Source organism: Cavia porcellus, unplaced genomic scaffold (genome assembly GCF_034190915.1).
Source record: "Cavia porcellus strain 051 isolate PalLab524CR breed Dunkin Hartley unplaced genomic scaffold, mCavPor4.1 scaffold_32, whole genome shotgun sequence".
NCBI lineage: Eukaryota > Metazoa > Chordata > Mammalia > Rodentia > Caviidae > Cavia > Cavia porcellus.
The window spans coordinates 30,384,942-30,409,738 of NW_026947515.1; the positions used below are offsets into that span (position 1 = coordinate 30,384,942).

General features: G+C 56.9%; 2 protein-coding genes and 1 non-coding gene across 11 annotated transcripts in view; 1 reads left to right on the top strand and 2 right to left on the bottom strand.

Moving 5' to 3' along the window:
* Positions 1–1,987: 1,987 nt before the first annotated feature.
* Positions 1,988–12,279, top strand: Slc16a3 (solute carrier family 16 member 3). Of its 7 annotated transcripts, none has more exons than XM_063242388.1 (6): positions 3,127–3,249; positions 7,533–7,636; positions 8,511–8,759; positions 9,270–9,413; positions 9,613–10,365; positions 10,873–12,279. In XM_063242388.1, the coding sequence occupies exons 3-6, from the start codon at positions 8,537–8,539 to the stop codon at positions 11,148–11,150; spliced, it is 1,398 nt and encodes a 465-aa protein (XP_063098458.1). In that variant the 5' UTR covers positions 3,127–3,249; positions 7,533–7,636; positions 8,511–8,536; the 3' UTR covers positions 11,151–12,279. The 7 variants fall into 7 exon arrangements, with proteins under 7 accessions (XP_063098454.1, XP_063098457.1, XP_003464877.1 ...); XM_013147199.3 differs by having other exon boundaries at positions 7,533–7,631; XM_063242384.1 differs by lacking the exons at positions 3,127–3,249; positions 7,533–7,636 and adding an exon at positions 1,988–2,305.
* Csnk1d (casein kinase 1 delta) overlaps positions 11,457–24,797 on the bottom strand; it is a 29,233-nt gene continuing 15,892 nt past the window's right edge. The window contains exons 6-10 of one of the 3 annotated variants that reach the window (XM_005001480.4): positions 23,906–24,054; positions 21,964–22,135; positions 21,262–21,401; positions 18,373–18,435; positions 15,113–17,296 (exon numbers count right to left, since the gene is read on the bottom strand). In XM_005001480.4, the coding sequence (XP_005001537.1) occupies positions 18,403–18,435; positions 21,262–21,401; positions 21,964–22,135; positions 23,906–24,054 (494 nt within the window). In that variant the 3' untranslated portion in view covers positions 15,113–17,296; positions 18,373–18,402. Of the gene's footprint in view, positions 12,253–15,112; positions 17,297–18,372; positions 18,436–21,261; positions 21,402–21,963; positions 22,136–23,905; positions 24,055–24,797 lie in introns of those variants that run through there. The other 2 variants (XM_013147200.3, XM_003464831.5) reach the window with 2 other exon arrangements.
* Positions 24,404–24,531, bottom strand: LOC111755455 (small nucleolar RNA SNORA28). The gene has a single exon (XR_002790014.1). It is a non-coding gene; the product is annotated as a small nucleolar RNA SNORA28 (small nucleolar RNA).

Genomic DNA, 24,797 nt, shown 5'->3' on the forward strand with positions numbered 1-24,797 from the left:
AGACCCATGTACCCAAACCCCAACAAGCATGAAGCACCTAAAAGCACACACAACCAGCAAACACGTGCACACACACCCCCTATCCATTCCCATTCAACAAATACACAAATATGCTCACACCTAACAAACACACATGCCTAACACCCAAGCACACATACCCAACACACATATACCAGACACACGGTCACAACCAACAAACACTAAATACCCAGGGACACACACTGGACATACCTGACACCTATGTACACACACCCAACCCTAACACACAATAAACACACACACCTAACACCTATGCACAAATATCTAAAGCCCATACACAAAACCCCCAAATCCATGTTCAGCTATGTCTCAAGGCTCTAGAGCCCACACCACCCCTGCACTCCATGCCTAGCACCTGCCTGTCTGCCACGCAAGTGTGCCGGCAGGGTGGGGCTGAGGTCTCGCCTCTCCTGCTTCTCCTGTGCTCACTGCCTGGGCTTCTGCTCTGTGGGAGGCCAGGCAGCTGCCAGGTGAATATATTTGTTTTTCTGGGAACCTGGAGAGGTTTGGAGGAAAACATCCTAGGGGGGCAGTGCATGGGGCAGCATTGGGTACAAACCCTGGTCTGGGTTCCACCTCTGCCCTTTGGGGTCTCAGTCACAGTCACACCCCATCTAGCTGGGCGGGGGAAGTCCTGCAAGGGTCCTGGACTCAGCAGGGGCCTCAGTGTACATGTGTGTACACATATGTTTCGTGGTAGTCCCAGGTATGGAGTGACAGGCTGCAACAGTTGTGTCACCAGATCCTCTGGACAGGGAGCTCTCAGGCAGCGGGCTCATGAGCCAGGCAGCTGGGACCCCAGACAGGGGGGCCGTGGCTCGGCTCAGCTGTCTATTCCCACAACTCGGCTTTCTTTGCCTGACTAGCCTGTCCTGGCCCCAGGCCCATCAGTGGGGTGGCAGCTGATGCTGGGTGGTACAGCCAGGTCTGATCACTGGAGGAGTGTGGGGGATTCCCAAACACCCAGGATGTGAGGTTCTGAAAGGAATGGAAACCTGTTCTTCCACGGGGAGAGGGGGGGACAGTTGCCAGAATAACCCTCAGAAAATCCTTTCCACACGTGTGGAGTCAGAGGTGGAATCTGGCTCCCACCCTGTGTCTAGATGGAGCTGGGCAGATGCTTCACATCCGTCTGCTCCTGGGACAGTGCTCTTAGAAAGGTGGGGCTGTGTCCCCCAAGGGGTCTTGGGGACCAGGACTCCTTACAGCACTTTCCAGAGCCTGACTGGAACTGTAGCTGTGGCCTGGACTGGACAGAGGGTGGGCCATGTTTGACTGTGATAAAGCAGGGCCAAAACAGATCGGGCCAAGGGGGACACCTTCCTAAGCCCCCCTTCCCTTCCTTTCCAAAAAGGACAGCCTGTATGGATGCTGGCCACTGTGGAGAACTGGGTGACTGGAGCCAGGCCTCGGCTATGTGTTCCCAGCACCACCAGCTCTAAACTTCAGACAAGCCGCCACCCTTCTCACACTGCTGAGTGGGCTCTGGCCACTCCCTAGGCCTCGAGGAGTTGTGGTCTGGAATGGGAACAGGCCAGCTGCCACTGTGGCTTCTAACAAAATGCCCTGGAGAGCAGTGAAGGGCTTGGAACCCCCCTTGCCCAAAGGCACCTTAACCCAAGGCTGCAGGGGCCCTGCAGGGCCACGATGGATGCATCCTAGATTCTTGAGTCCATGCCAAGGAGGAGCAGAAACCGGGGTGCAGAGAATCCTTGGGTGGGGATGAGGTAGCCAATTGAGCCTTAGAAGCCCTGGCTGCGGGTGGTGCCTCTATGGCCCTCCTGAGGTAGAAGGAGGTGGGGCCACCCTGATTCCACCTCCCTCTCCATGTTAAATGGCACTGAGTTCTTTGATTCAAAGTAGGCACTGGTGGGGAAACAGGGGCCAAAAGCTGCAGAGCTACTGTCCTGGAGGAATCCCTGGTTCCTAGCCCACTCCCAGGCCTGCTGCAGTTGTGGAGGGCAGTCTGGTTGGCTGGCAAGCCAAGTCGCAATAACCAGAGGCAGGAAGTACCGCCCTGGAGTGGAGGGAGGCTTCCTGCAGCTGTCCCAGGCCCTCCTCACCTCCTTCGCAGGTTCTCAGGCAGTCGCAGTCCCTTGAGCCTTCAGCATGGGGGAGGGGGACTGACCCAGCTCAGACTTTCCTCCTGGAGGCCCAGAGGGAGGAAAGTCTTCATGGGCAGGGCATCCCAGAAGGCTAGGTCTGCAGCTGGTGGGCTCTGGAGCCAAGACAAAACCTTGCTGCCCACCATCTATGGGCCAACAGAGTGAGTAACCCATCGCCCTCCAGCGACATCGCTGTACTCCTGTCACAGGTGTGCTGGGATCTGGGCACTAACGCTCAGTCCCCCACCTCAGCCTCATGCATCCCCCAGTGAGGCTGCAGCACCCTGGCAGCGTAGGCAGGGTGGCTGGGCACAAACGATGTCCTGGGCTGTCTGGGGGTGCGGAAGGCAGAGCTCCCTGATGCCCCAGCAACCACAGTGCTCCGTTATTCTAGTGGTGGGAGGGCGGCAGCAAAGCCCCCTTGCTGGGGAGCACCCTAGCCCTCGACCAGGCTTCTCGCTCCTTGGGCGGTGTCCCCACCTCCAGGTTCGGCCGGGAGGGGCAGAGTGGGGCACCAGGGCAGGGATCGGAAACTTCATCGGGCCACTTGGGGAAACGGAAGTTCAGAGAGGCGCACAGCCTGGTCTGGAATCGCCTAGGCTGCTCAGAGCGCGCAGAGACCTTGCTCCCTCACGACGAGACACCGCGGCCACCTGCCCAGGCACTGGCACCGGCTTTAGGCGGAGGTCTGGGTAGGACATAGGTTCCATACGGGCCCCGTGGGGTGCTGTGGGGGCTGAGGGACTCCATCCAGAGATGGTGAAGAAGATGCCTCTTGCTGGAGCCAGGTAGACTGAAGGAAGACAAGGTCCCGGGTAGGGGAGATGGGGTGAGCGGTCCGGATGTGAGGGCGCAGCTAGGCGGTAGCCGGCTGGCGGGGCGGGGGGCGGGGGGCGGGCCGCGCTTTGGTGCGCGCCGTCGGGAGCAATGGCCAGGGCGCCCCCTCCGGCGGCTTGGGGTCCAGGCGGGGCGGGCGGGGGCGGCGCCAGGCAGCGATGACGCGCGCGGGGGACGTGCCGCGCGAGCAGGGAGAGCACTTAAAGTCGCCCCCTGCGAGGCACCCGGCATCCTCGGCGGGCAGGGCGCACAGAGGCAGTGGCAGCAGGTAGGCGCGTCTCGGATGCTCGGCGGGCCAGGGCGGGGACCTCGAGCCGCACCCCGGCTCCTCTTCCTAACTCCGTTACACCGCGGGGTCCAGGACGACCCGGTTTGGGCAAGTCCTGCCCCGCGTCCCCCGCCAAGGGGTACCAGCTACCCAGGTCCAGCTTTCCTGGGGCAGCCATCCGTCGGGCGGCCCTCGGTTGCTGGGCTCCATCCAGGAGGTGGCCGCACCGGGCGGCGGAGTCTGTCCTGAGTATAAATAGCTCGGTCCGCGGCCAGGGTGCGAGGTCAATAGTTGGTGGTAGTCTATAGTCTCCCCGAGGAACAGGGGCGCACGTGTGCTCTGGCCAGGGACCATACGAGGGGGTGGTCTCTCGGCCTTTCTTTCTCCTAACACCGTCTGGCACCCACTTTCGGTCCACAGCCAAGAGTCCAAACCCAGGCACAAAGGTAGAGGACCTCCTCTAGAATTGAGGTACTCATAGCCGTGCCCTCGCTGTGCCCCAGCCTGCAGGAAAACCAGACAGGGCCCTCAATTTCCTTGTCTGAAAGTGGGTGGAAGAGGCACCTACCTGGGTGCTGGGCAAGCGGGAGGCAGGTGCTCAGAGGGCGGGAAGCCGTTAGCTTTGGGCCTCTTGGGTGCCTGGCTCCAAGTAAGGGCAGCAGGGGCCAGTGTCCTTCCTGTCCCAGAAGCACCAGGCTGCTTATCCAGGGCTCTGGGGTGACAGAGTCACTTACATGATTCGAATCAGGCCCACTGAATAGTCTTGAGGGACAGCAAGGCAGGTGGCCTCTCCAAGCAACCAGGCCTGGGGCTGGCCTCACTGGGAGAGCCCCTGCTGGTTTTCCAGGGGGTCCTGGCTCTGTTCAGCGGGCCTGAGAGCCGGCTGTGTCTGCTGGGTCTGTCCCCTCTGGCAGTGTGGACCCCTCTGGATGGGCAGTGACTAGTGCTCTGCTACTAGGAGATGGGGCTGGGGCTTTGCTCCCAGAGAGCCCAGGGGGGCACTGCCTGAGCAGGTATGGAGCCCTGCCCAGGGGTGTGGTGTGGTCAGGGCCTTGGGTGGCCTCCAAGGTGGACTCGCCCCAGAATGACCTTGAGCAGGGCCCGTTACCCAGAAGGCTATGGCCCTCACTGCCAGGGGCATGGACACAAACTTGTAGGGACAGCCAGGAGGGAGCTCTGGTAACCTCGGAGCAGCCAGCAAAGGCTGGCAGGTGGAGGGGCGCGAGGGTGGGACCCTTCCTAGACATGGTTCTGGGGATGGAATGGGCCAGTGAGGAGCCTCAGGGGAGGGGCGCCAAGCTACAGGAGGCGCCTTCTGACCAGTCCTGGGCCCCAAGACACGGGGCTCTGGAGCAGAGGCTGTGGGAGAGCGGACAGCGCCTGGGCTCCTCCCGGTGTCAGCTAAGCTAGCGCATCCCTGCCCATTGTGTTCATCTGTGGAATGGGCCGTGTGGGGGTCGGGTGCCTTCACAGAGTCATCGTCCCTGGATTCCCGCGGTTGGCGAGCCGGCACCCCGAGCGCTAGCAGAGGGAGAGGAGGCCGGCCCACCCCTTGCACGAGGGCCGCTACAGCAGCGCTGCTGGGCGCCTACTCCAGGCAATACGGCGGGCTCCTCCCTCGGCGCGGTCGTCACGTCCCCCACGTTCCGCGGGCGCACGGGCGGAGTATCTTCCCGCCCCCACCCCACAGGCTCAGCCCGGTGCAACCCGCCTACCCTGCCCGGCTGTGCCGACCCCTCCTGCATCCAGGCGGCGCGCAGAGGAGGGCCCTTGTTTCCCGGTTGCCTCCTTTCTACCGGCTGCGGGCACCTGGTGGGGCAGTGGGAGGGGTTCCTGACCCTGGCCCTCCCCTAGGGTTCCCGCGGCCTCGAGGAGGGGAGCCTGTGCGGGGCCCAGAGGGCCTTGGCGGCGTGCGAGCGGGGGTGGCTGTAGACTGACCACGACCAGAGACACCCCAGGGAAGGGCGTTGGACAGCACGAGGGGGCCGCGCCCCAGAACTGACCACTGTGCGGCAGGAAGGGCTGAAGTCTCAGATGAGGCTGGAGCCCAACCCCACACGGCGGCGGCATTCCCCATTCCCCCACGGGCCTCAGCAAATGATGCAAAGCTACACATACAGAGGCTACCCTGGGGCTGAGAGGGCCAGGGGTGAAAGGATGGAGGACTTGCCCTCTGCTCTCCGGACAAAATCCATTATACCCCAGCACAGCCTTGGGCGCCTGCCTGCCTCCCTCCTGCAGGGGAGGGGGGAGGGGGAGGGGCGTGCTGCCGGTGACCTGTTTGCACAACACCATGGAAGAGGAAGGAAGGGCAGCTCTCAAGGAGGCCTGCCCTCCCATGTGCACCCTCCTGCCTCTTTCACCCTGAGAGGCTGCAACAGGGTTGTCTCCTTGTCCCTCAGTGGTCTGAAAAGTGACTGGAAGGAAAGTAGTTGTCCCCAGGCTTGCCACAGAGTAGGCTTGGGCTGCTGCAGGGACCTGGCCTACCCTCCTGCAGTTCATTATGCAGGCCTGGGAGCGGCAGGTGAAGGGCAAAGTTCTGTGTGGGCTGGACGTTTGTGCTTCCCTAGTGGGAAGTTACACAGGGCCCCTTCTGGGCCTCTCCTGGGAGGGCTGTTGCAAGCGTCTTCCATGAACCCTGCCCGGTTGGTTGGCTGTGTCCCTTCTTAGACTTCAGCGGCTGGGGGTGTAGGACCTTCAAAGGACCTTTAAGGGCCAGCCTTGCAAGCAGACTGGAGCCTCTGCTGACCCAGAGGCACCCCCAACCCCAGATCAGCTTTCGACCCGGAGGCCAGGTTATTTCTGGGCTGGTTCACATGCTTCCCCCGGAGGGTAAATGTCACTGAAAGGCCAGCGTGTTGCAGTGTGCTCTTGGGTGTGCCATCAGGGTGGCCTGTGCTGGGTGCTTCTCCCCAGGCCAGGCAGCCCAGGGCTTTCTTGAGAACAGCATGAACCCTTGCTTGGGTCAGCCTGGAAGATGAGGTGGGCTTATTTCCTTCCCCCAAAGGAGGCTGGACTGGTGAGACCATTTCACTCTAGGGAATCTCACCCCTTACTCTGCTGTCTGTTGTGTGGTCAGCCCATTCAGGCCATGTTGGTTTAGAATTAGCCCTGGTTGGCAAGCCGAAACCTCACTTAGAACACCCTGTGCAGGGTGGCTGGCACCCACTATGGCTGCCTCAGTTGGGAACTTCCCATCCAGGAGCTGCCATCTCCTTGGCACAGGTGGTTCTTCCTGTGTGAGCCTCATGTGGCAGCCGCAGCCACTCGTGCCCCCAGATCGTGCTGCACCTCTTTGGGCTCTGAGTATTGGCCAACTCTGCTAACCCTCCAAGATCCCAGGTGATGCAGAGATGGCCCCTCCAGGGAGGGCCCAGTTCTTGGGGGCAGTGGACATGCAAGGGAAGAACTTAAAAGGCTCTGGGATTCCTAATTCTCTGGCAAGCATAAGGCATGGCTGGTGCGGCAGGAGATGGAGGCCTTGGACGTCTACCTGTGTTTGCTGGGTGCAGAGCTTGGCTATTCCTACTGCTGATTTTGGACATGTGCCACTCCTTGGCCTTGTGTATTCACTTGATTTATTTTAAAAAGTGCAAAAAAAATTTTTGTAAATCCACAGCCAAACCAAGCAGGGGGCCCTGGGGACAGTTACCCTCCCACTGTCCTTATGACTAGCCTTTGAATCCTGGACCTGGGTTCCACACCCTTTTTCAGAGAAAGCATGAACTGTGAATGTATATTCCTATAATGTACATTTTTTTTCAGATTTTCTTTGTTGTGTGTAATCTTAAGGACATTCCCCCTTCTCCCCAGTACCAGGGATGGCTAGTCTTTTTAATTTTGAGATAGACTCAGACTAAATTGGCCAGGCTATGCTTATTTTGTGATCTTCCTGCCTCAGCCTCCTAAGTAGCTGAGTTCATAAGTGGGGTATTTTCAGATTAGTGCCAACGTGGAGAAGAGCAGCCTGTGCTGCATCCCGCCTCCTGGTGTGTTATGACTGTCCCACTGGGCCTTCCTCTGTGCTGTCTCAGGCTTGTGGGTCCCTCTGCATGGACAGGTCATGCTGAGCCTAGGTCTCCACCCCAAGGCACAATTGCTAGCTACCCACAGGGGCTCTGTGCTTGCAGGAGGAAGCCAGGAACTTGGCAGGGGTGGGGCCAAGAGAGCCAAACTAGTGCTGAGGTGATGTGGTAGAGTCACACCTGCTGTCCTGGCCTGGGGCTCTTGGGCATCAACTGCACTGGCTAACCTTACATACCAGGGCTTGTGTGCCTCCCCAGGGAGCTGGCCAGCCACACGTCACTGGTGAGAAGAGGCTGAGCAGACTGGATCGAAGGCCCTAGGTGTCAGACACCAACCCTGTCCCAGGTGTCTCCTTGGTGAGGTGGGGGTAACTGCTAGGATTAGGGGGGCTTCTGATGGGATGGGACAGAGAGAGAAGCCTGGCCCCAGCCTCAGATGCGCTAAGCTCCTGGATTTATAAAAAGGGAAGTCAGCCTTGGCTGTGTGGCATTTGGGGCAGCCTTCCTTGTGCTGCCAGCCTGGGCTGGCAAGAACAGACTCCAGTGGGCTGGCCAGAAGCCACCTCCACCACTAGCCCTTCTTGGGTGGAGCCCTGGCCCCAGCCCTTCCTTGAACCCATCAGGCCTTCAGCTTTTTTCAAGAGCTGAAGGATTGTGCTGGCAGCTGCCAGTCTCCACCCATGGGAAGTGGGGCAGGTGGTACCTTACAGCTCCCTGGCACTCAGGCCTCTATACCTGCCTCCAACCCTGCACAGTCAGCTCAGAGCCCAGTTCCCCTGTGGGCAGGAGATGAGGCTCAGCTGGCCAGGTACGGATTTGCACAAAGCTGGGCAGAAGTCCAGAGGACACCACCACCTAGTGGGGCTGCTTGCACTGAATCAGCACACACCAGCCTGCCGACCGCCCTGCAGGCTCTGCTATTCCCAGGGGGTGACCTCAGTCCTGGCTGAGCCCCCAAACCACTGCCCTTCAGAGCCAGCTGTGTGTGAGCAGGAAGCTGAGGTTGGGTCATGAATGAAGGGGCCCAGTCGCTCCCCCTGGTGGAGGTGGCAGAGGTCGTCAGAAGTGGAGGGCTGTGGGGCAGCCCAGCAGGCTGGCCGTGGCTGAGCTCTAGGTGCCAGTCCCAGGCTACTGGCATGCCTGGCCTGTCTATTCCTGCCCTCCCCTGCAGGGCTGAGGCTACATGATCACCTGGCACCTGAGCTGGCCTTGCTTCCTTCCTTCCCCTTCTCTCAGGTGAGAAGGAACCAGCCCTCTTGGCCATGGGAGGTGCTGTGGTGGATGAGGGCCCCACAGGCATCAAGGCCCCGGATGGCGGCTGGGGCTGGGCTGTGCTGTTTGGCTGCTTTGTTATCACCGGCTTCTCCTACGCCTTCCCCAAGGCCGTCAGTGTCTTCTTCAAGGAGCTCATTCGGGAGTTTGGGGTCGGATACAGCGACACGGCCTGGATCTCCTCCATCTTGTTGGCCATGCTTTATGGCACAGGTAGGGCCTTCCACACATCAAGCCCCTAGTTCTGGGGCTCCAGCTTGCTGAGCTAGAGGCCTAAGTAGGTAGGGCTCATTTCAGGCTCCAGAGGCCTAAAGGGAAGCCCTCAACGGGATCCTGCTGGGGAGCAGCCCAGGTGGGCTGGCCTTGGCAACACATGCCTTGGCCCCTGGCTAAACAAGTGGGCAGTATTTATAGATGGTCGTAGAGGACAAGGCCCTCACAAGCTGTTTCTTAACTGACAGCGAATCCTCGTAGACCAGCAGGGTGCAATCAGATGAGCCCCATAGTGAGTGAGGCTGTGCCCGCAGTGTCCATGCACAGGCTGCCCTCTGGGACTCTGGTCCCCAGAGCTGCCAGCACATTTGCCAAGTGGTGTCTGGGAGGGTGTGGCCATCTTCAAGCAGCAGGGCTGGGGCTACGACTTGGACTCCTGGTGGGCTTGCACAGGACAGAGCCTGGCCGGAGGCCTGGGCCAACCCCACCCCAGCTACTGCCTCCCTGCAGGCCCGCTCTGTAGTGTGTGTGTGAACCGCTTTGGCTGCCGGCCCGTCATGCTTGTGGGTGGCCTCTTCGCGTCCCTGGGCATGGTGGCTGCATCCTTCTGCACAAGCATTATTCAGCTCTACTTCACGGCAGGGGTCATTACAGGTGAGTGGGGCCCAGCTGACACCGCTGGGTGTTGGTAGGTGGGAGGGGTGGGCACGTGCAGGGGTGGCGGTCTTTCCTCCCTACCCCCCACGGGCACCCCAGACTCATGTGGACCCTCAGGACAGAGCTGCAGCATGCTTGGTGGAGGTGTCGGGGGTGCAGGGTACACCGACAGTCACATGCCATCCCTTTCCCGCAGGCCTGGGTCTGGCCCTCAACTTCCAGCCCTCCCTCATCATGCTCAACCGATACTTCAGTAAGCGGCGCCCCATTGCCAATGGGCTGGCCGCAGCCGGCAGCCCAGTGTTCCTGTGCGCGCTGTCCCCGCTGGGGCAGGTGCTGCAGGACCACTATGGGTGGCGGGGTGGCTTCCTTATCCTGGCCGGCCTGCTGCTCAACTGCTGCGTGTGTGCCGCACTCATGAGGCCATTGGCGCCCAAGGTGGATGGGGGGCCTGGGCCCCAGAAGTCCCGGAGGCTGCTGGATCTGAGTGTCTTCCAGGACCGAGGCTTTATCATCTATGCTGTTGCTGCCTCCATCATGGTGTTGGGGCTCTTTGTGCCACCCGTATTTGTGGTGAGCTATGCCAAGGACCTGGGTGTACCTGACACAAAGGCTGCTTTCCTGCTTACCATCCTCGGCTTCATCGACATCTTTGCCCGGCCAACTGCTGGCTTCATCACAGGGCTCAAGAAGGTGCGGCCCTACTCAGTCTACCTTTTCAGCTTCGCCATGTTCTTCAACGGCTTCACTGACCTGACAGGCTCCACGGCCAGCAACTATGGGGGCCTGGTAGTCTTCTGCATCTTCTTTGGCATCTCCTATGGCATGGTGGGTGCCCTGCAGTTTGAGGTGCTCATGGCCATTGTGGGTACCCACAAGTTTTCCAGCGCCATCGGCCTGGTGCTGCTGATGGAGGCCATAGCCGTGCTCATTGGACCTCCATCAGGTGGTGAGTGCTGTTAAGGGCTTGTGGGACACTCCTGGGGACCCAGGCTACAAGTGTCTGGAGTGGGTAGCTGGGCCCAACTGAGATGAAGCTTATGGCTTCCCACTGGAGGGGCAGCCTGGCCAGGCTCTGGCCTATGGGAAGTCACTCTGCAGCCCACACGAGCCTCCTACAGCCTCCAATTCCTCCTTTACCCCAGCACCCTAAGTCACCCTGCCTGGCCCTCCATGTTTCATGGTTCTTGGTTACAGAGTATAGGGCTGTATAGAGCCCAGCAGCACCCTGGGAGGCCATAGGAAGGCTCTCCCATGACTCTGCAAACCCTAAAGTGACTTGTTTTGAGCCTCTCAGCCTCTGCTTGGGGGCGGGGGGAGGAAGAGGAAGTGAGGGCAGAAGGGTACTTTTGCGTGAAGCTGTAGTCGGCCTAACTTCCCAGACACACTGGCTAGACACTAAGAGGCATCTGCGGGAGACCTGCAGGCAGAGCTGGTGACTCAGGTTCTTTTGTAGGCAAGCTGCTGGATGCGACCCACGTCTACCAGTACGTGTTCATCCTGGCGGGTGCTGAGGTGGTCACCTCTTCCCTTGTGCTGCTGCTAGGCAACTTCTGCATCAGGAGCAGATCCAAGGCATCGGAGCCCGACGCAGCAGCCTCAGCCTTGGAGGGGGAGAAACTCCACAAGCCCCCCGTGGATGTGAGCGTGGACTCAAGGGAGGTTGAGCACTTCCTGAAGGCAGAGCCTGAGAAAAACGGGGAGGTGGTTCACACTCCGGAAACCAGTGTATGAGCAGCCTGGCTGGGGCTGGCAGGGGACAGGCAGGAGGTACAGAGACTGGCAACATGTATTTATTTCACAAACAGGACTAGCCCAGGCGGGGCTGTCAGCTCTGTGCTGGGGTGCTGGCTGCCTGGTCCCTGGGTCACCTACTGATGTTTGTCAGGGGAGGCCATGAAGGGGGGATCATGTCATTCCAAAGCAGATCTGCAGTGAAGCCAGGCCCCACAATTATAAGTCGCCTGTGCCAGGGATCCAGCCTGCAGACCCCAAGCAGCCTGTGCCCCCCACTGTAGTCAAGGACCTAGAAACCCAGACTTCTGAGACAACACCACTTTAATCATAGGCCAGGGCTGCTGGCATGGGCCTGACCCCACTGTTCCTGCCCCCTTCTCCTGCAGAGCCCACGCCTCTGCCCACCTGGGAAGGTGCAAAGGAAGCCTGTGTGTGGTGGAGCCTTGGAGGGACTTGCTGGTGCAGTTCTATGCTGCCGTCTGTTCACCCCAAGTCTCAATTCCGTCAGGAAATAACCTGGTTATTCTTACAAATGGTCCTGTCCTTGTCCGCTTTCCTGGTGCTCTGTGCTCAAGGTGTTTCAGCCCAGCCTTGGCAGCAGTGGGTGGGGCTGCTTGGCAATGAGTGTTCACAGGGCACAGAGAAAAGGGCTGGCAGGGGTGAGGCACTATGTGTAACTGAGGCTCCAGGAGGTGGTTTTGCACCTCCTGACTGGTCCCTAGACCTATGGGAGCCCTAGTGGTAAAGGCACTGACCTGAGATACAGCATATGTGCTCTGTTTACTGCATGTGGGCTGAAAACACATTTTCCTGCCTTTCATTTATTCACCTCTCGGATGGGCTGGTCGCTTTGCTCTGTGTGGTCAGCATCCGCTGATCTCTGCTGCCCGTTCTCCATCCAGCCTGCATTCAGAGCTCTGGCTGGCCTTGGGTGCTTCACACCCATCTGCCCTCATGGCCAGCAGTGGCCTGCATGGCTGGGAGCCTGGTCAGAGGGTGCTGGGGCGCCTCAGTAGGTGGTACGTCGTGGGCGCTGGGGACGGCAGTGGGCACCCTGGCGGGCCATGTGCAACCGGAAAGATGCCACATCCCTGCTCCTCTGCAATAAAAAGGAGGCGAGAGCTCACATCTCGGTCCACTTCCCTCTACCCCTGCGGGCATAGTCCCACCCAGCTCTTTGAAGTAGTTGGGTGACACTGCCTATAGCCTGTGGCTCAGATATGTCTCACCGCTGGATTTCCTGCTTCCTCTGTTAGGGGTGAGGCTGATGGGCAGTGCTGACACCTGAAGGGGTCACTGCCCAGCCGTGATGGCCAAAGGCCACACATCCTGGGAGGATCTGCCCTGTGAACCGACCTCACCACGTAAGAGTGAAAATAGTAGGAGCCCCAGCCCCCCGGATGTGGCAGACCCCAAACATGGGAATCAGCTGCTTCCAGAAACAGGAAGGAAAGGGTGAAGGCTGTGGGGACCAGTGGCTTGAACAGGGGTGCCAGGCCTCAGTGAACACCTGACTGGCTCCTTCCCTAGCTACCTCAGCAGCTCAAGGTCCCTGAGGCCTCCAGATCTACTCTTCAAGATCTGGCTGGCCCTGCTGGCCATGGCAGTTATGCTAGTGTGGCTGCAGGCATGAAGCATGTCCCTGGAATGGCCCGTGGACATGACCTGCCCCACTGGCCATCTGTCACCCAGCTGACGGTTTACCTCATGCCCAGCAGCAGGATGCTCCCCTTCCCAGTCCTGTCCTATGCTTGTACCCAGAGCACATGGCCAATCAACATGGAACAGACAGAAAGTGGTGACCCCCGTGGCAGGCTTTGGCAACACAACTCTTAATTGTGAAGATGCTGGGCTTGCTCCCTGGGAAGATAGCCTGGCTTGGCATGGAGGGGGCTCACCTTGAAGGGAGAGGTTGCATGGCCCTGAAGCCCCCAGATTAGTGTAGCCTAGTGAGGCCACTGCTTGGCTGCAGCACCCTGGGCTCCCAGCATCCATAGGACATTGTACAGGCTGTGTTCTCTACCAGCGTTTCTAGTTCTGTTTTTCCCAACATAGAAAAGGGCACATTCTGTGCTTGAGCTAGGTCCCAGGCATTCAGGATGCTGACACTGACCTGGCAGGCAAGTCATGAGGCCAAGGGCCAAGAGGAGGCCACTGAGTGCTGAGGATGGGGGACAGGGCTGCCCTGTTGGGGCACATTTCAGGTGTCAAAAGTTCACACTCTGAAACAGTTGAGCCCCATGAGATGTCCCAGTGGCATGGCCACTCAGATTCCTCCCAAATGGGCCCACAAGGGATCAGGTGTCAAGTCACCCTCAAACTAGAATGGAAAGTAAACAAGAAAGGTATCCGGAGTTGTTGCTCCCATGGTCTGCTGGGGGTGCACCTGTCCCTTGTCCCATGTCTGACTGCCTGCTGCTGCAGATGATAACCAAAAGTGAGGGGCTCTAGTCAATGCTGGACAACAGAACTTAACACCTGGGTTCAGGTGGGCAGAACCAAAAATGTCATCCTGTGCCCCTGAGAAGAGCCCTGAGTAGGGATCCCAGGGGGTAGTGCCCAAACCTGCAGCACTGCCTCCACCTGCTATTCCCCAGTGCCTAGACTGTCTCCTTCAAGACACAGCCTCAGTAGTCTCAGCAGCTGATTTGGAGATCAGCTTGTCACCTCCAGCACAGGGACCCTTCACGGGGTGGCACCTGACAGCCAGGTTTTTATTTCTTCCAACAGAAAAACAAGGGAGCACACATTGGGCCAGTGAAGGTGCTGACATGGGCAGAACTGGTGAGGGGTCTCATCCTACAACCAGCAGGGGAGGATGGGAGGTCCACGCCAGCTCCTCCAAGTGGGACAAAAAGAGAAGTCAATGTGATGCCTAGGGCACAGGACGGCTGCAAGAGAAAAGGCTAGGCTGGCTTGGGGCTCCTGACAGAGGTGCCTAGTAATGGCCATAGAGGGGCAGGAGGGCAGTGTCTGAGGAACACTGTGGAGTCCCCTCCAGCATGTGCATCACACACAGGGCCAATCTCTTAACACTAGTAACCTCCAAATGAGTGTGGATCAAAAGTCCCGCTGGTGTGTACCTGGCTCCCCAGAGCTGGTCAGAACTCAGTTCAGATTGAGTGTCCCTGGGAAAGGGCAGGCCCAGGCAGCAGGTATAGACCTGGCTGCAGCTGCCTGTCGCCCTCTGCCTGCTCCTGCAGGGAGCCAAGACAAGCAGGCTGCCAAGCTTTGCCAAATGGTGGAGTGAGCTGAGGGAGTGGGCAGCTGCCCTCCTTGGCAGGTGGACAGGTCAGGCTGCTCAATTCCTGCCCTACTTTCTAGGAAATCTAAGGCACCAGTGCTTCACAGAGGGACACAGAGCTTGGGGGCCTACATCCTCAAGATGCTTAACCAAGGGAGAAGGGGTTCTCAGAACATCATGCACAATACACCTAAGCAGAAGGGTGTGTGGACCCCAGCTATGTGTATCAGAGCCTAGTAGGGAGCACCCTGGTGCCTGCTCCAACCAGCTACCCAACACCCACAGGCTGAGCAAGGATAAGAATGGTCAGTGTTCACTCAGCTATGGAGAATGCACACCCTCAGATCCCAACACTCTTCGAGACTGAAGCAGAAGGGTCACAAGAGTTCAAATCCAGCCAAGGCAACTTGGCAATATCCTGTCTCAAAATAAATTTACGGCTGCAAGGGGCTGGGCATCTAGCTCAATGGCACAAGCACCTGCCTGGTGAGGAAGTGAGTTGGTTCTCCGGAAACAAAAACAACCCCCCCCCCCAAAAAAAGGGAAAAAATGGCTGGGGATGTACCTCACTATGAAGGTCCTGGGCTCAATTACCAGTACCATGAAAAGGAGGCAAGACAGGGAAAAAAGGTCAGTTTTCACGTATTAATCCAAACTCACTGAAAACTCTCAACTGATGAAGTAAGGACCACACGGATGGGGCAGGGAAGAAATGTAGAAGTCATTATGAATTTATTATTTACACAATTGTTAAAGTACACAAATACAGTGGTAGTACAAACGCACAGCTCAGAGACTGGTCACCAAGACACAGGTTGATACACACATTCTAACTATGTTTCCTGTAAGTGTGATGGGGATTAAATACGGGCAAGAATGTCACAAGCCACCCCCTCGGGGGCCCAGGCGGGTCCACTCCTAGAGCAGCCGGCAGCTTCAAGTTGCGTGCGGCACAGTATTCGGAGGCTGGCGCTGCTGGGGACCATGGCTATTTACAATGGGCTTGTGTATAAGGCTGCTGCCACCCCTACCCGCTCACTGAAAGGGTGAGCCCAACACTGACCGAGCAAGGGGCTCACAACCATGGACACTTCAACCTCATCGGACCCACCTGAGCTCCTAATGCACACAGACACACAGCCTTCCTGCTCATGACCCTACACCCCTAAGTATTAGCAGAGGAACCAGCTCAGGATTCAGAGGAGCAGCCAAAGGCTCAGACAGACAGATGGCTAGGGCAGCAAAGGGCTACACCCCATGATGTGCCACCACACAGCAGCAGTGGCCCCAGGGCCAAAGTTCTGTGCTAGGGGTCTCTGGGTTGGGAGGGAAAATCCACGGTGGCACCATTAGCCCCTCCAAGGGCACCTGGGCCCTGGCAGAACTTTCTCCATATGCTGGCAGAAATGGAGGTGGTCCCACCCACACTGTATTGTATCTAAATGGTTGCTTAGGTCCACTGCCATCTCCATGGAGTAGTACACGTGGTGGACACAGCCACAGGTGGGGAAGAACATCTGAGAATCCTGCCAGAGTCAGAGCAGCATGGCCCACCGGGCAGCCATAGCTTCCCCACAGACATCCAGCTGAAGGGTACAAAGCACGTGGCATCACAACTTTCTGTAGGTGAAGGTTCTAGATTTAGGTGGGCAGTCACCTGCCTCTTGGCACCTCTGGGTGGGGTCCCTTTAGCTAGTGGCCTTTCTGGGCAAACCTGGCACCCAGGACAACCTGCTCCCTGGCTTTGAGCAGGCAAAGACACAGACCGAGTGTCAATCTGCATGGCAGTCTGTACAGTCTGTTCAGAAACTTCCCAAATTCATGAAGGCAACAAACACTACCAAAACACCATACACAACCCCCGCGTCTCTGAGTCAGAGATCAAAAACGCATGCTCCTCTTTAATCTGGGTCCCCAGTATACTCTGGGCTCCTCTTTAATCCAGACCCATGTCCTATGGGCCCACAAGGCCTCTGTACCCGACTCTTAGGAGTATCTACATCCTCGCAGCCTCTGAGCAGAAGGCACAATGCTCCGTGTGATACACTGGCCATCCTGGCTCTGTAGCCGCGATTTCCAGTGCTCGGAACACAGCAGGTGTTTCAGCCTACAGAAAGGAAGGGTGAGCGGGCCAGAACCAGGCTGCAGGGCTGTGACAAGCACGCACGCGCACATGACACACACACACACACACACACACACACACACACACACAGAGCTTCTGATGAAACGTTCCCTTGCCAGACTGGACAACACAACAAAGAAAACAGAAACCAAAACACACTTCCTTGGTGTCTGTGCCCCTCCTGACTCCCCACAGACACAGTGGGCCAGTGTCCGTCTCAGGAGTCTGTAAAAGTCAACATCTTTCTTAAGACCGCAAAAACAGACGAGAAAGAAACAATAAAAAGACAGATTTCTTTACACAGATTTAAGCCAGTAATTTTTAGCAAAATGATACAAAACTGTCTTAACCAAGTAGAAGAAGACTGGTAGTCGCAGTGGGATCGCAGGGAGCGCAGGTCGGCCACCACTGGAGGGGTGGAGAGGCTCGTGGCAGGGAGTTGGGGTCTCTGCAATGTCGCCCACACTCTCTCGTCTTCCCAGCCCTGTAGTAACTGAGCTTCTGTAGGGGCCGCGGTGCCAGCCCCTGGCGGTGGCAGCTCTTGGAGCCTGTCCATTTAGTCTGTATTTGGATTCCCCACGAGTGTCGCTGGGTGAGTGGCCTGGAGAGCTCCCGGCGTGAACATTTCGAGTCTAGACCAGGGGGCGTGTCACTAGTAAAGCCATTGGTAACAGAGTAGATCAGCCATGCATTGTCTGCCCTTCACAGCAAAAAGGAGAGTTCTCATCGGTGCACGACAGACTGAAGACCACTGGAAGCCACCCGACCAGGAATCTGTCGGAGCCAAAGCACAGAAGAAGGTCAGCATGAGGCTAGGGTAACAGCCAGCCAGGCGCTGGGGACAGATACCAATCATGGAGCCTGCAGAGGAAAGGACACACTGCCGCCTGGTCCCCACCTAGACGCCTGCACCTGCGGCTGCACAATGGGACTCCGCAGCCAGGACACTGCCGAGCAGAACAAGTGACAGCGAGAAGGGGAAGGAAGAAGAGGCATGCAAGCAAGGAGCACGCAGAGATGATCCTGAGAATCCGCGGGCAGACATGGCGTTCCCAGCGTCCCTTCCTGTAAAGTAACTAGGTGGTTTGAAAACAGAAATCCCTCTGTGGGGAAGACACCAAAGCAGTCCTTGCCCATATGCTTCCAAGAGTGTGAGCACTTAAAACTGCAGCATGACACCTCTCAGAAGCTCAAGCCCCTGCTGGAAGGCACCACTGAGTGGCTGACAAGAAGGGCGCTCAGGGTGGACAACCAGCCATGCACCGGCGCAGGGAGCTGTGGCTGTGGCTGGATGGGTTAATACAGACAGTAGCTGCAAGGATGAGATGGCAAGGCTGGGACCAAGTTTGGAAAGAAACACAAAATGAGGACAGATAAATGAGAGAGGAAGAGGGGTGACTAAGTAAGCCAGGATGCGGAGAGACCACCAGGAATCTCAACGAAGCAAGAGCTCAAGAGCCCCAACACTAAGCATGGCGCTACTCAGCTGAGCACAACAGACATAAGAACCCAGTACAGCCCAACAGGGCAGCTGGGGGGAGGGTAGTAGAGAAGGGCAGACCTGGCCAGTACCCAGAGCAGAGGGCAGCGATGGCACACCAAATGCAGTCGCAGGGAGGCCAGAGGCCAAGGGCACAGCAGGACTACCCCCTAGGGTCACTCCATCCAGAGATTGAGGATGGTTCTCCCCATCACATGGGGCGCTGGCTGCTGCTGCTCTGGAGCTCACATGAGAAGAACGAAGCGGAAAAAGCCTCACTACACCTCCAGCACCTAGCATGCAAGCCTAGCCCACCTGCGAGCCTGTGCAATGGGGAGTGGTCTGCGAGCCCCACCGTGAGCACACTCACCCAGTGCTGCCTTCCGACGCAGACGAGCAGCTACTTGCCGTGGTGTTCGAAAGGAATGCTATTCTGAGGTGGGGAAAAGACATCGGTTGGTAAGCGCCCCGATGGCCAGACCAGCACGCGAGGCCCCAGCCCCCTGACGCCCATGTCAGGCCTAGATCCAGGTGTGCTTTGTCTCCTCAGCCAGCACCGCAGACACTGACAGGTACCACTCAGGGACCTCTGGGAATAGCCAGCCTCTCCACACAGCTCACCTGCCTCTCATGAGTGGCCTTCTAGAGTGGCCAGTGCTCCTCCTCCAGAATTCACACGGGCACAGGACAGCCCCTGGAGCAAGTAGAGGGGACAGCACCTCCCAAGACACACAGATGGGTCACACTTCCTCACTCATAGGCGCATCAGGCTGCTGAACTTATTTTTGGGAAGGGTCCAAACTCAATAAGCCACTGAAAGGAATTAACTGGACAGAGAAGGCCCGTCTCACAGGGAGAAAAAAACCTAAATGGATGCACTGACCAGATGCCCAGCAGTTCCAAGAACTCAGACCAGGAAATGTGGAGATTGTGGTCCCCTCAGAGGGCTGGCTAATGCAAGGTGCCCTTCAAAAGGGAAGGAGCCAAGAAGGGAGCAGCTGGCCTCCTGTAAGCCCAGGAGGGGGCAAGGTACTGCACCACCAAGGCCACTGAGTGACCTGTGTGATGCTGTGGTGTCACTGCACGTGGGCAGGGCAATGAGGACAAGGGAGCCCCACGGAGCTGCTGTGCTCAGCTGCTGCACCTTCACTGATGCACCAGCCCCTACAGGGGCTGGGAGGCAAAGAACGGCAGCAGAGGAGGAAGCTCAGCTGGCGCAGTGTGGCTGCCATGACCCTGTGTCTACACAGGCAGGGCCTGCTAATCCAGGGCCCACCTCTCTCTGGGAGAGTGAGAGTGGCAGCCAGAGGACTACAGGAGCTGGAGCACCTAGTACCCCGGTCTTCTAGCTTTTAAAATGCCAGAGCAGATGCATGGCAGTGGGTCTGGAAAGCACTGACAGAGGGAAGAGCTCTTGCCCTGGACAAGCACACTGGAGCAGGTGATGCCCTGCTTCTGGGCCCAGTGAAACTTCCAAGATAGTGACGAAAGAGAAGCCAACCCTGGAGAGGGTCAGCACATGGGGATACAGCAGCTTGGATACAAACAGTCTAGAAACCCAGGGTGGCCAGAGGAAAGGCCAAAGTGCTGCCTCTGGAAGACAGATACCCTCCCCTCCCCAAGTTCACACTCATGTTACAATTCTTCAGTGCAAGCATGCCAAGCCAGCAGACAGTCTGACCCAAGAGTGCCACACAGAAGGAACGGTGAAGGAAGGGCCTTTCTTCCTGTGACCTCAAGGCCAAGACAGCTACATAGCAGCGAAGGGCTGCAGCATTGCCGGCATCCCCAGGACCTTTCGACTCACTCATTTCTTTCAATAACCACACACACACACACACACACACACACACACACACACACACACACACACACAAGAGGTTACCTCCTCCCTAGTCCATGCTTGCTAGGCAGCTGACATGAGTGTGTCCAAGGCCACCAGAGGCAGGACAGTCACAGACAGCTCTCACCCAGACCTACATGTGTGAGCCAAGGGACTTGCTCATGACACTGGTTGGACCCCAGATAGCCCGTACTTCAAATAACCCTCTGGTCAGACGCAGCAGTGAACTGGGGACACAGCCCAGACTGACAGCCTGGGTTCAATGGGGGACAACACGTATACATACACCTCTCACATTCCCTGCATATCCACTTTTATTAGGAGACAACTACCACACAATGAAACATGTCTAGCTAATCAGAAATGCTCAGGGCTGGGAATATATAGCTCAACGGCACAGCACCTGCCTGGCAAACACAAGGTCTGGAATTCGATTCCCGGTACCAAAAAATAAAAAATTGTTCACTTAAAGATCACCTGTGTCAGTGGCCCTGCTGCTTGCCACAGCAGGCCCCAAGAGACCCTGTACCCTGAGCAGTGGCCAACCTGGGCCCCTCCTTCTTAGTAACCAGACAGACATGATGGCATGACAAAGGACTGATGCTGCTGCCAGCACATTTCTACCACAAGCTTCTGTTCACTGGTGAGACTCCTCGGGACCCAGGGACCCCTTGACATGTTTGCTGTTCACAGAAACAGCACCTGAGAACTTGTCCTTGACACCCTCACCCCACCCCTTCAAGCAGAGAACTCTCAAATTTATCCGAGAAAAAGAAACTGGTATGTTTGTTCAGAGAAGTGTATTAGTGAATGCACAACACCAACAATAAAAGCAGAGTGAGAAGGGAGGACACAGAGGAAAAAAGGCTGCAAAGAAGGAGCCTCTGTCCCGTATCCCAGTGTTGTAGGCCTGGTTCCCTAAACACCCCTTCATCACAGACAGACAGGGACAGAGAAAGACAAGCAGCTTGCAGCCCACAGGAGCCCTTCCTATGGAGCTGCCCACTCTCCAGACCTTCACTCCTGGCGAGCAAAAACGAGGGAAGAAGCCAAAGGCCATTGCCCCTACAGAGTGCAAGCAGGCCTGTGGAGTCCAGCCTGCAGGGTGGTAGCCAGAAATCAAGCAGTACAAGAGAAGGGTTCCTACAGTATGCTGCTACGTCATTGAGAGACCTGGGATGGAGGCCCTTAGCAATTTAGCTGGCTCAAGCTCCAACCAAAAGCAACACACAACTAGGAGCGCAACTTCACTCACAGGGAAGAAATCCTCACAAATGCCAAAGAGGAGGAGGAAAGGAAGGCATCAGCCCCTTCACAAGGCTCACCCTACTACCAATTCTGGCCTGGATGTCAGACTGGTCCACACAGGGTGACACCCTCTCTACCTCTGCGCCTGGATGGCCCTGACCTGCATACCTGTGAGGTGGACATGCGAGAGGTATCTTGTCGGCCCGTGAGATCAGACGAGGAGACATTAACTGGGGCCCCGCGGTGCAGCCGCATGCTCACTTTCCGCTCTCGCTCCATGCCGGAGACGGGCCGAGGAGAGGTGTTCGCTGCAAAGGAGAAAGAGCATGGACCCCGAGGAACCCTGGCAGCTCCCCAATGCGCTGCAATGGCTGATAGTTCTGGTCACTCTACACACAGATCACAGCAGTGGCCAGTCTCAACCAATGCCCACTTTACTGGGCTCTGGAAGGCTGCCCTCTTCCCAGGGGCAGCACCGACACCTGTTCACCAGTATAGGAGCACCAGCTAGTTCAGGAGTACCAGCTGGTGGTGGGAGCATACCCCACGGCCCTAGTACCCAGGATATGGGGGACTTAGGAGCGAGGACTTGCAGGTGCACGGGGCACATGTACTGTGCCTAAAAAATTCCACAGAAGCCACTGCCAATACTCACACCAGCTTTCAAGAGCTCAGCCCTTCACAGTATGGCCCCTGCTAGAGGGTGCTTCCCAAGGAGCCCTGGGGCCCCTGCTAGAGGGTGCTTCCCAAGGAGCCCTGGGTCCATCTACCTGCAGGATCAGAACTGACTGAAGTGGGGGGGCAAGCTGCATCAATCACCAAGTGGACCTGCCCAGGCGCCATGAAAGGCATGCTAGGAACTGCACTCACCCGTGTGTGAGGTAGGGGTCAGGGGCGTGGGGGGGGCCACTTCCTGGGTCCCCCGCAGGCGGCCAGAAGCTGTAGAAGGGAGGCCACGGGTGGCTGGATTCCGGGAGTGTCTCAATCGCTCCTCTCTGTCCCGGCGTTCCCGCTCAGCATCATCTGCAGCCCGGCTGGCACCCTGAGGAGGGAAAGGAGAACAAAATGAAACAGAATTTGGATTTGGTGCGAAGCAGCCCAAAGCTCCTGGCTTTCCCCAGTACCCTGGGATGAGACTGCCCTGTAAAGTAGTCTGCAACAGCACAGCAAGTCAGAAAACAACACTGCCCTGCACAGGGACCATTGATGGCGCAGTCCACAGATGTGGTTGGGATGCCTCTTGTAACTCCCAGCAGACTGCCATGGCCACAGCACGGAGCCTCTCTTTGTCTACATGCTGCCATGGAGGAGAGCTCGAGCCAGCTAGAGACAGGAGTGCAGGCTCATGGAGGGTCCAACTAGAATCCGGACCACTGGCCTGTGCCTACTGTTGCGACATGGGTATATCAGCCCTGCCTTGGACATACAGGCCACAGTGAGGCTGGCCGTCAGGTTTACACTAGACCAACCTGACATGTGCCACATTCAATCTCAGCAGCCACTTAACAAAGTCACACAAGTATCGAGGTTTACTCCATCACCAATACTGCAGGCAGGGGGTCTGCAAACCACGCTCTATGGTTGCCTCTTGGTACCCCTGTCTCAATGGACAGTTACACCATTCACTGCCAGGTGGCCCTCAGCTTCTGTCAACCTACATGGCTGGGCTGAGGGGGTACAAAGCTGACACACTGGTACAAAATGAATCACTTGGTCCTTTTTAGAGCAAGACTGTTACCTGCAACAAATCTTGGGCATACTGGAACCATTGTATCGAAGAAGACGGACAGTGGAGAAGACGGACACTGAACAATCTGCAGACAGTGCAGATCCTATGGGGTGGAGGGTACTCTCTTTCCAGCACTAGGCCTGGCCAGACGTCCCTGGTTTACCCTATCCCTGTCACAAACTAGAGGTATGGCACCACTGCCTGGCAAGACTTCTGGTTTGCATCTCTGAGAAGGCAGTTCTGCTTCTCTGTTAGAAGATGCTCTCACCTGCCAAGGGTACCAATGCCTTTTTTCTTTTGTCTTTTTGAGACAGGGTCCCACTATGCAGTTCAGGCTGGCCGTGAGCTCACTTTGTAGCCCAGGCTGGTCTCAAACTTGCAATGATTCTCTTGTTTCAGCCTCCCAATGCTAAGATTACAGGTATGTGCCTGTACCAACCATACCAGGCTGAGGGTGCCAATTTTTATCCTAACCTACAAAAATGACTTTAATCAAAGACTTGGAATTTCTACAGAAGCTCAATTTTCTGGCCCAGAGGCTCCAAGGTCTCCTTGCCCACACCCATGGGCGCTGACATACACATCTCTGGTGGACAAACTATAGTAATGAAAGAAACCAAACACACAACTCGCCTACAAGGTTCCGATGCAGGCTTGACACCAGGCTACCTGCCCTGAACTCAGGTGACTACTAAGTTCCCCCAAGTGCACTGTGCAAGCAACACACCATGTCGCCACGGATGGCTCAACTCACAAGGCTCTGGGAACCAGTGACAGCTGTTACAACAGAACAGCCATTCAACTAAGGAACACTAAGCAGCCACAGGGGTGTGGCCTCTGGACAGACCTGCTCATGGCAGACTCCAGGACCTCTGCTGCCCAAATCTGCGACCTCCATCAGCCTCTCTGTGTGTCCTAAAATCACCCTCCTTCTTGGTACCTTGAGTCAGGCAAGTAAGAAGCCTACTCAGGCTGGGGTCCTACCCTGTGTGTTCAGCATTTACAGCCCAGTGAGTGCACACTGGAAAACCCAAGGCTTGGGCCATCCCTGTCCCACAGGACTGAGCTGGCAGTGGCACTTACAAACTTGAGCATGTTCCAGTCGAACACATAGTCGTATGAGAAGCCCTGGCGATGGAACAGATTCCTGAAGAGCTGGCGCAGGTAGGAGTAGTCAGGCTTGTCATCAAAGCGCAAGGAACGGCAGAAATTCAGGTACGTGGCAAATTCGGCTGTAAAACCAGAAACTTAGCTGTGAGCAATTACTGACTGTGACTCAGACTAGGGTCTTTAACACACATTTACCCCTGCATCTCCACATGGAAGGTGTGAAACACAATCTGGGGCACAGATTAGTGGCAGAGAAAGCAACTGCCCCGCACACAAATAGCTCTATGGTTCAAGTCTACAGAAAAAGCACTGCAAGTTAAGGGTGGTGGGGTGGGGGATGGGGGTAAGGGGTGGGCAAAGTGAAGTAAATGTTTTTTGTTTTGGTATTGGGGGAGGGGGTGGGTTTGACTCAGGGCCATTCTACCACTCAGCTACAGCCACAGTCCTCTTTTTAAAAAAAATTTTTTTTAACTTGTTTCAGTCTATGTAACGGCCTATCTCACAGAAAGGAGAGTGCTGGAATACGTTAGACTTTCTTGCTAGCAAGCTCAAATCGTGACAGACAGATTATTTTGATAATCTGTCACAGAGTGTTGCTTGCACTGTATTTTAAAATTTTGAGACAATGTTTCACCAAGTTGTCCAGGCTGTTTTAGCCTCCCAAGCAGCCGAGATTACAGACATATGCCATCACACCCAGCACAATTTTATGTTCCCTAGGGTCCTTATCCCAAGATCGGTCCCATAGCACACAGGGATATTCATTCCCTGGGTTATAGCTTTGGAGGCTGCGGTCAGTTCAAACAAATGGCAAGTACAGACAGCGTCCTCTCCCTTCTAACTGGGCAGGCATCTCCCAGGCTTG

What these genes read in the sequence shown, in the direction of transcription:
- Slc16a3 (XM_063242384.1), top strand. An exon ending in CACGGCAGGGGTCATTACAG is followed by an intron (nt 9,414 to 9,612) that starts GTGAGTGGGGCC and finishes CCTTTCCCGCAG; the next exon opens with GCCTGGGTCTGGCCCTCAAC. An exon ending in CATTGGACCTCCATCAGGTG is followed by an intron (nt 10,366 to 10,872) that starts GTGAGTGCTGTT and finishes GTTCTTTTGTAG; the next exon opens with GCAAGCTGCTGGATGCGACC.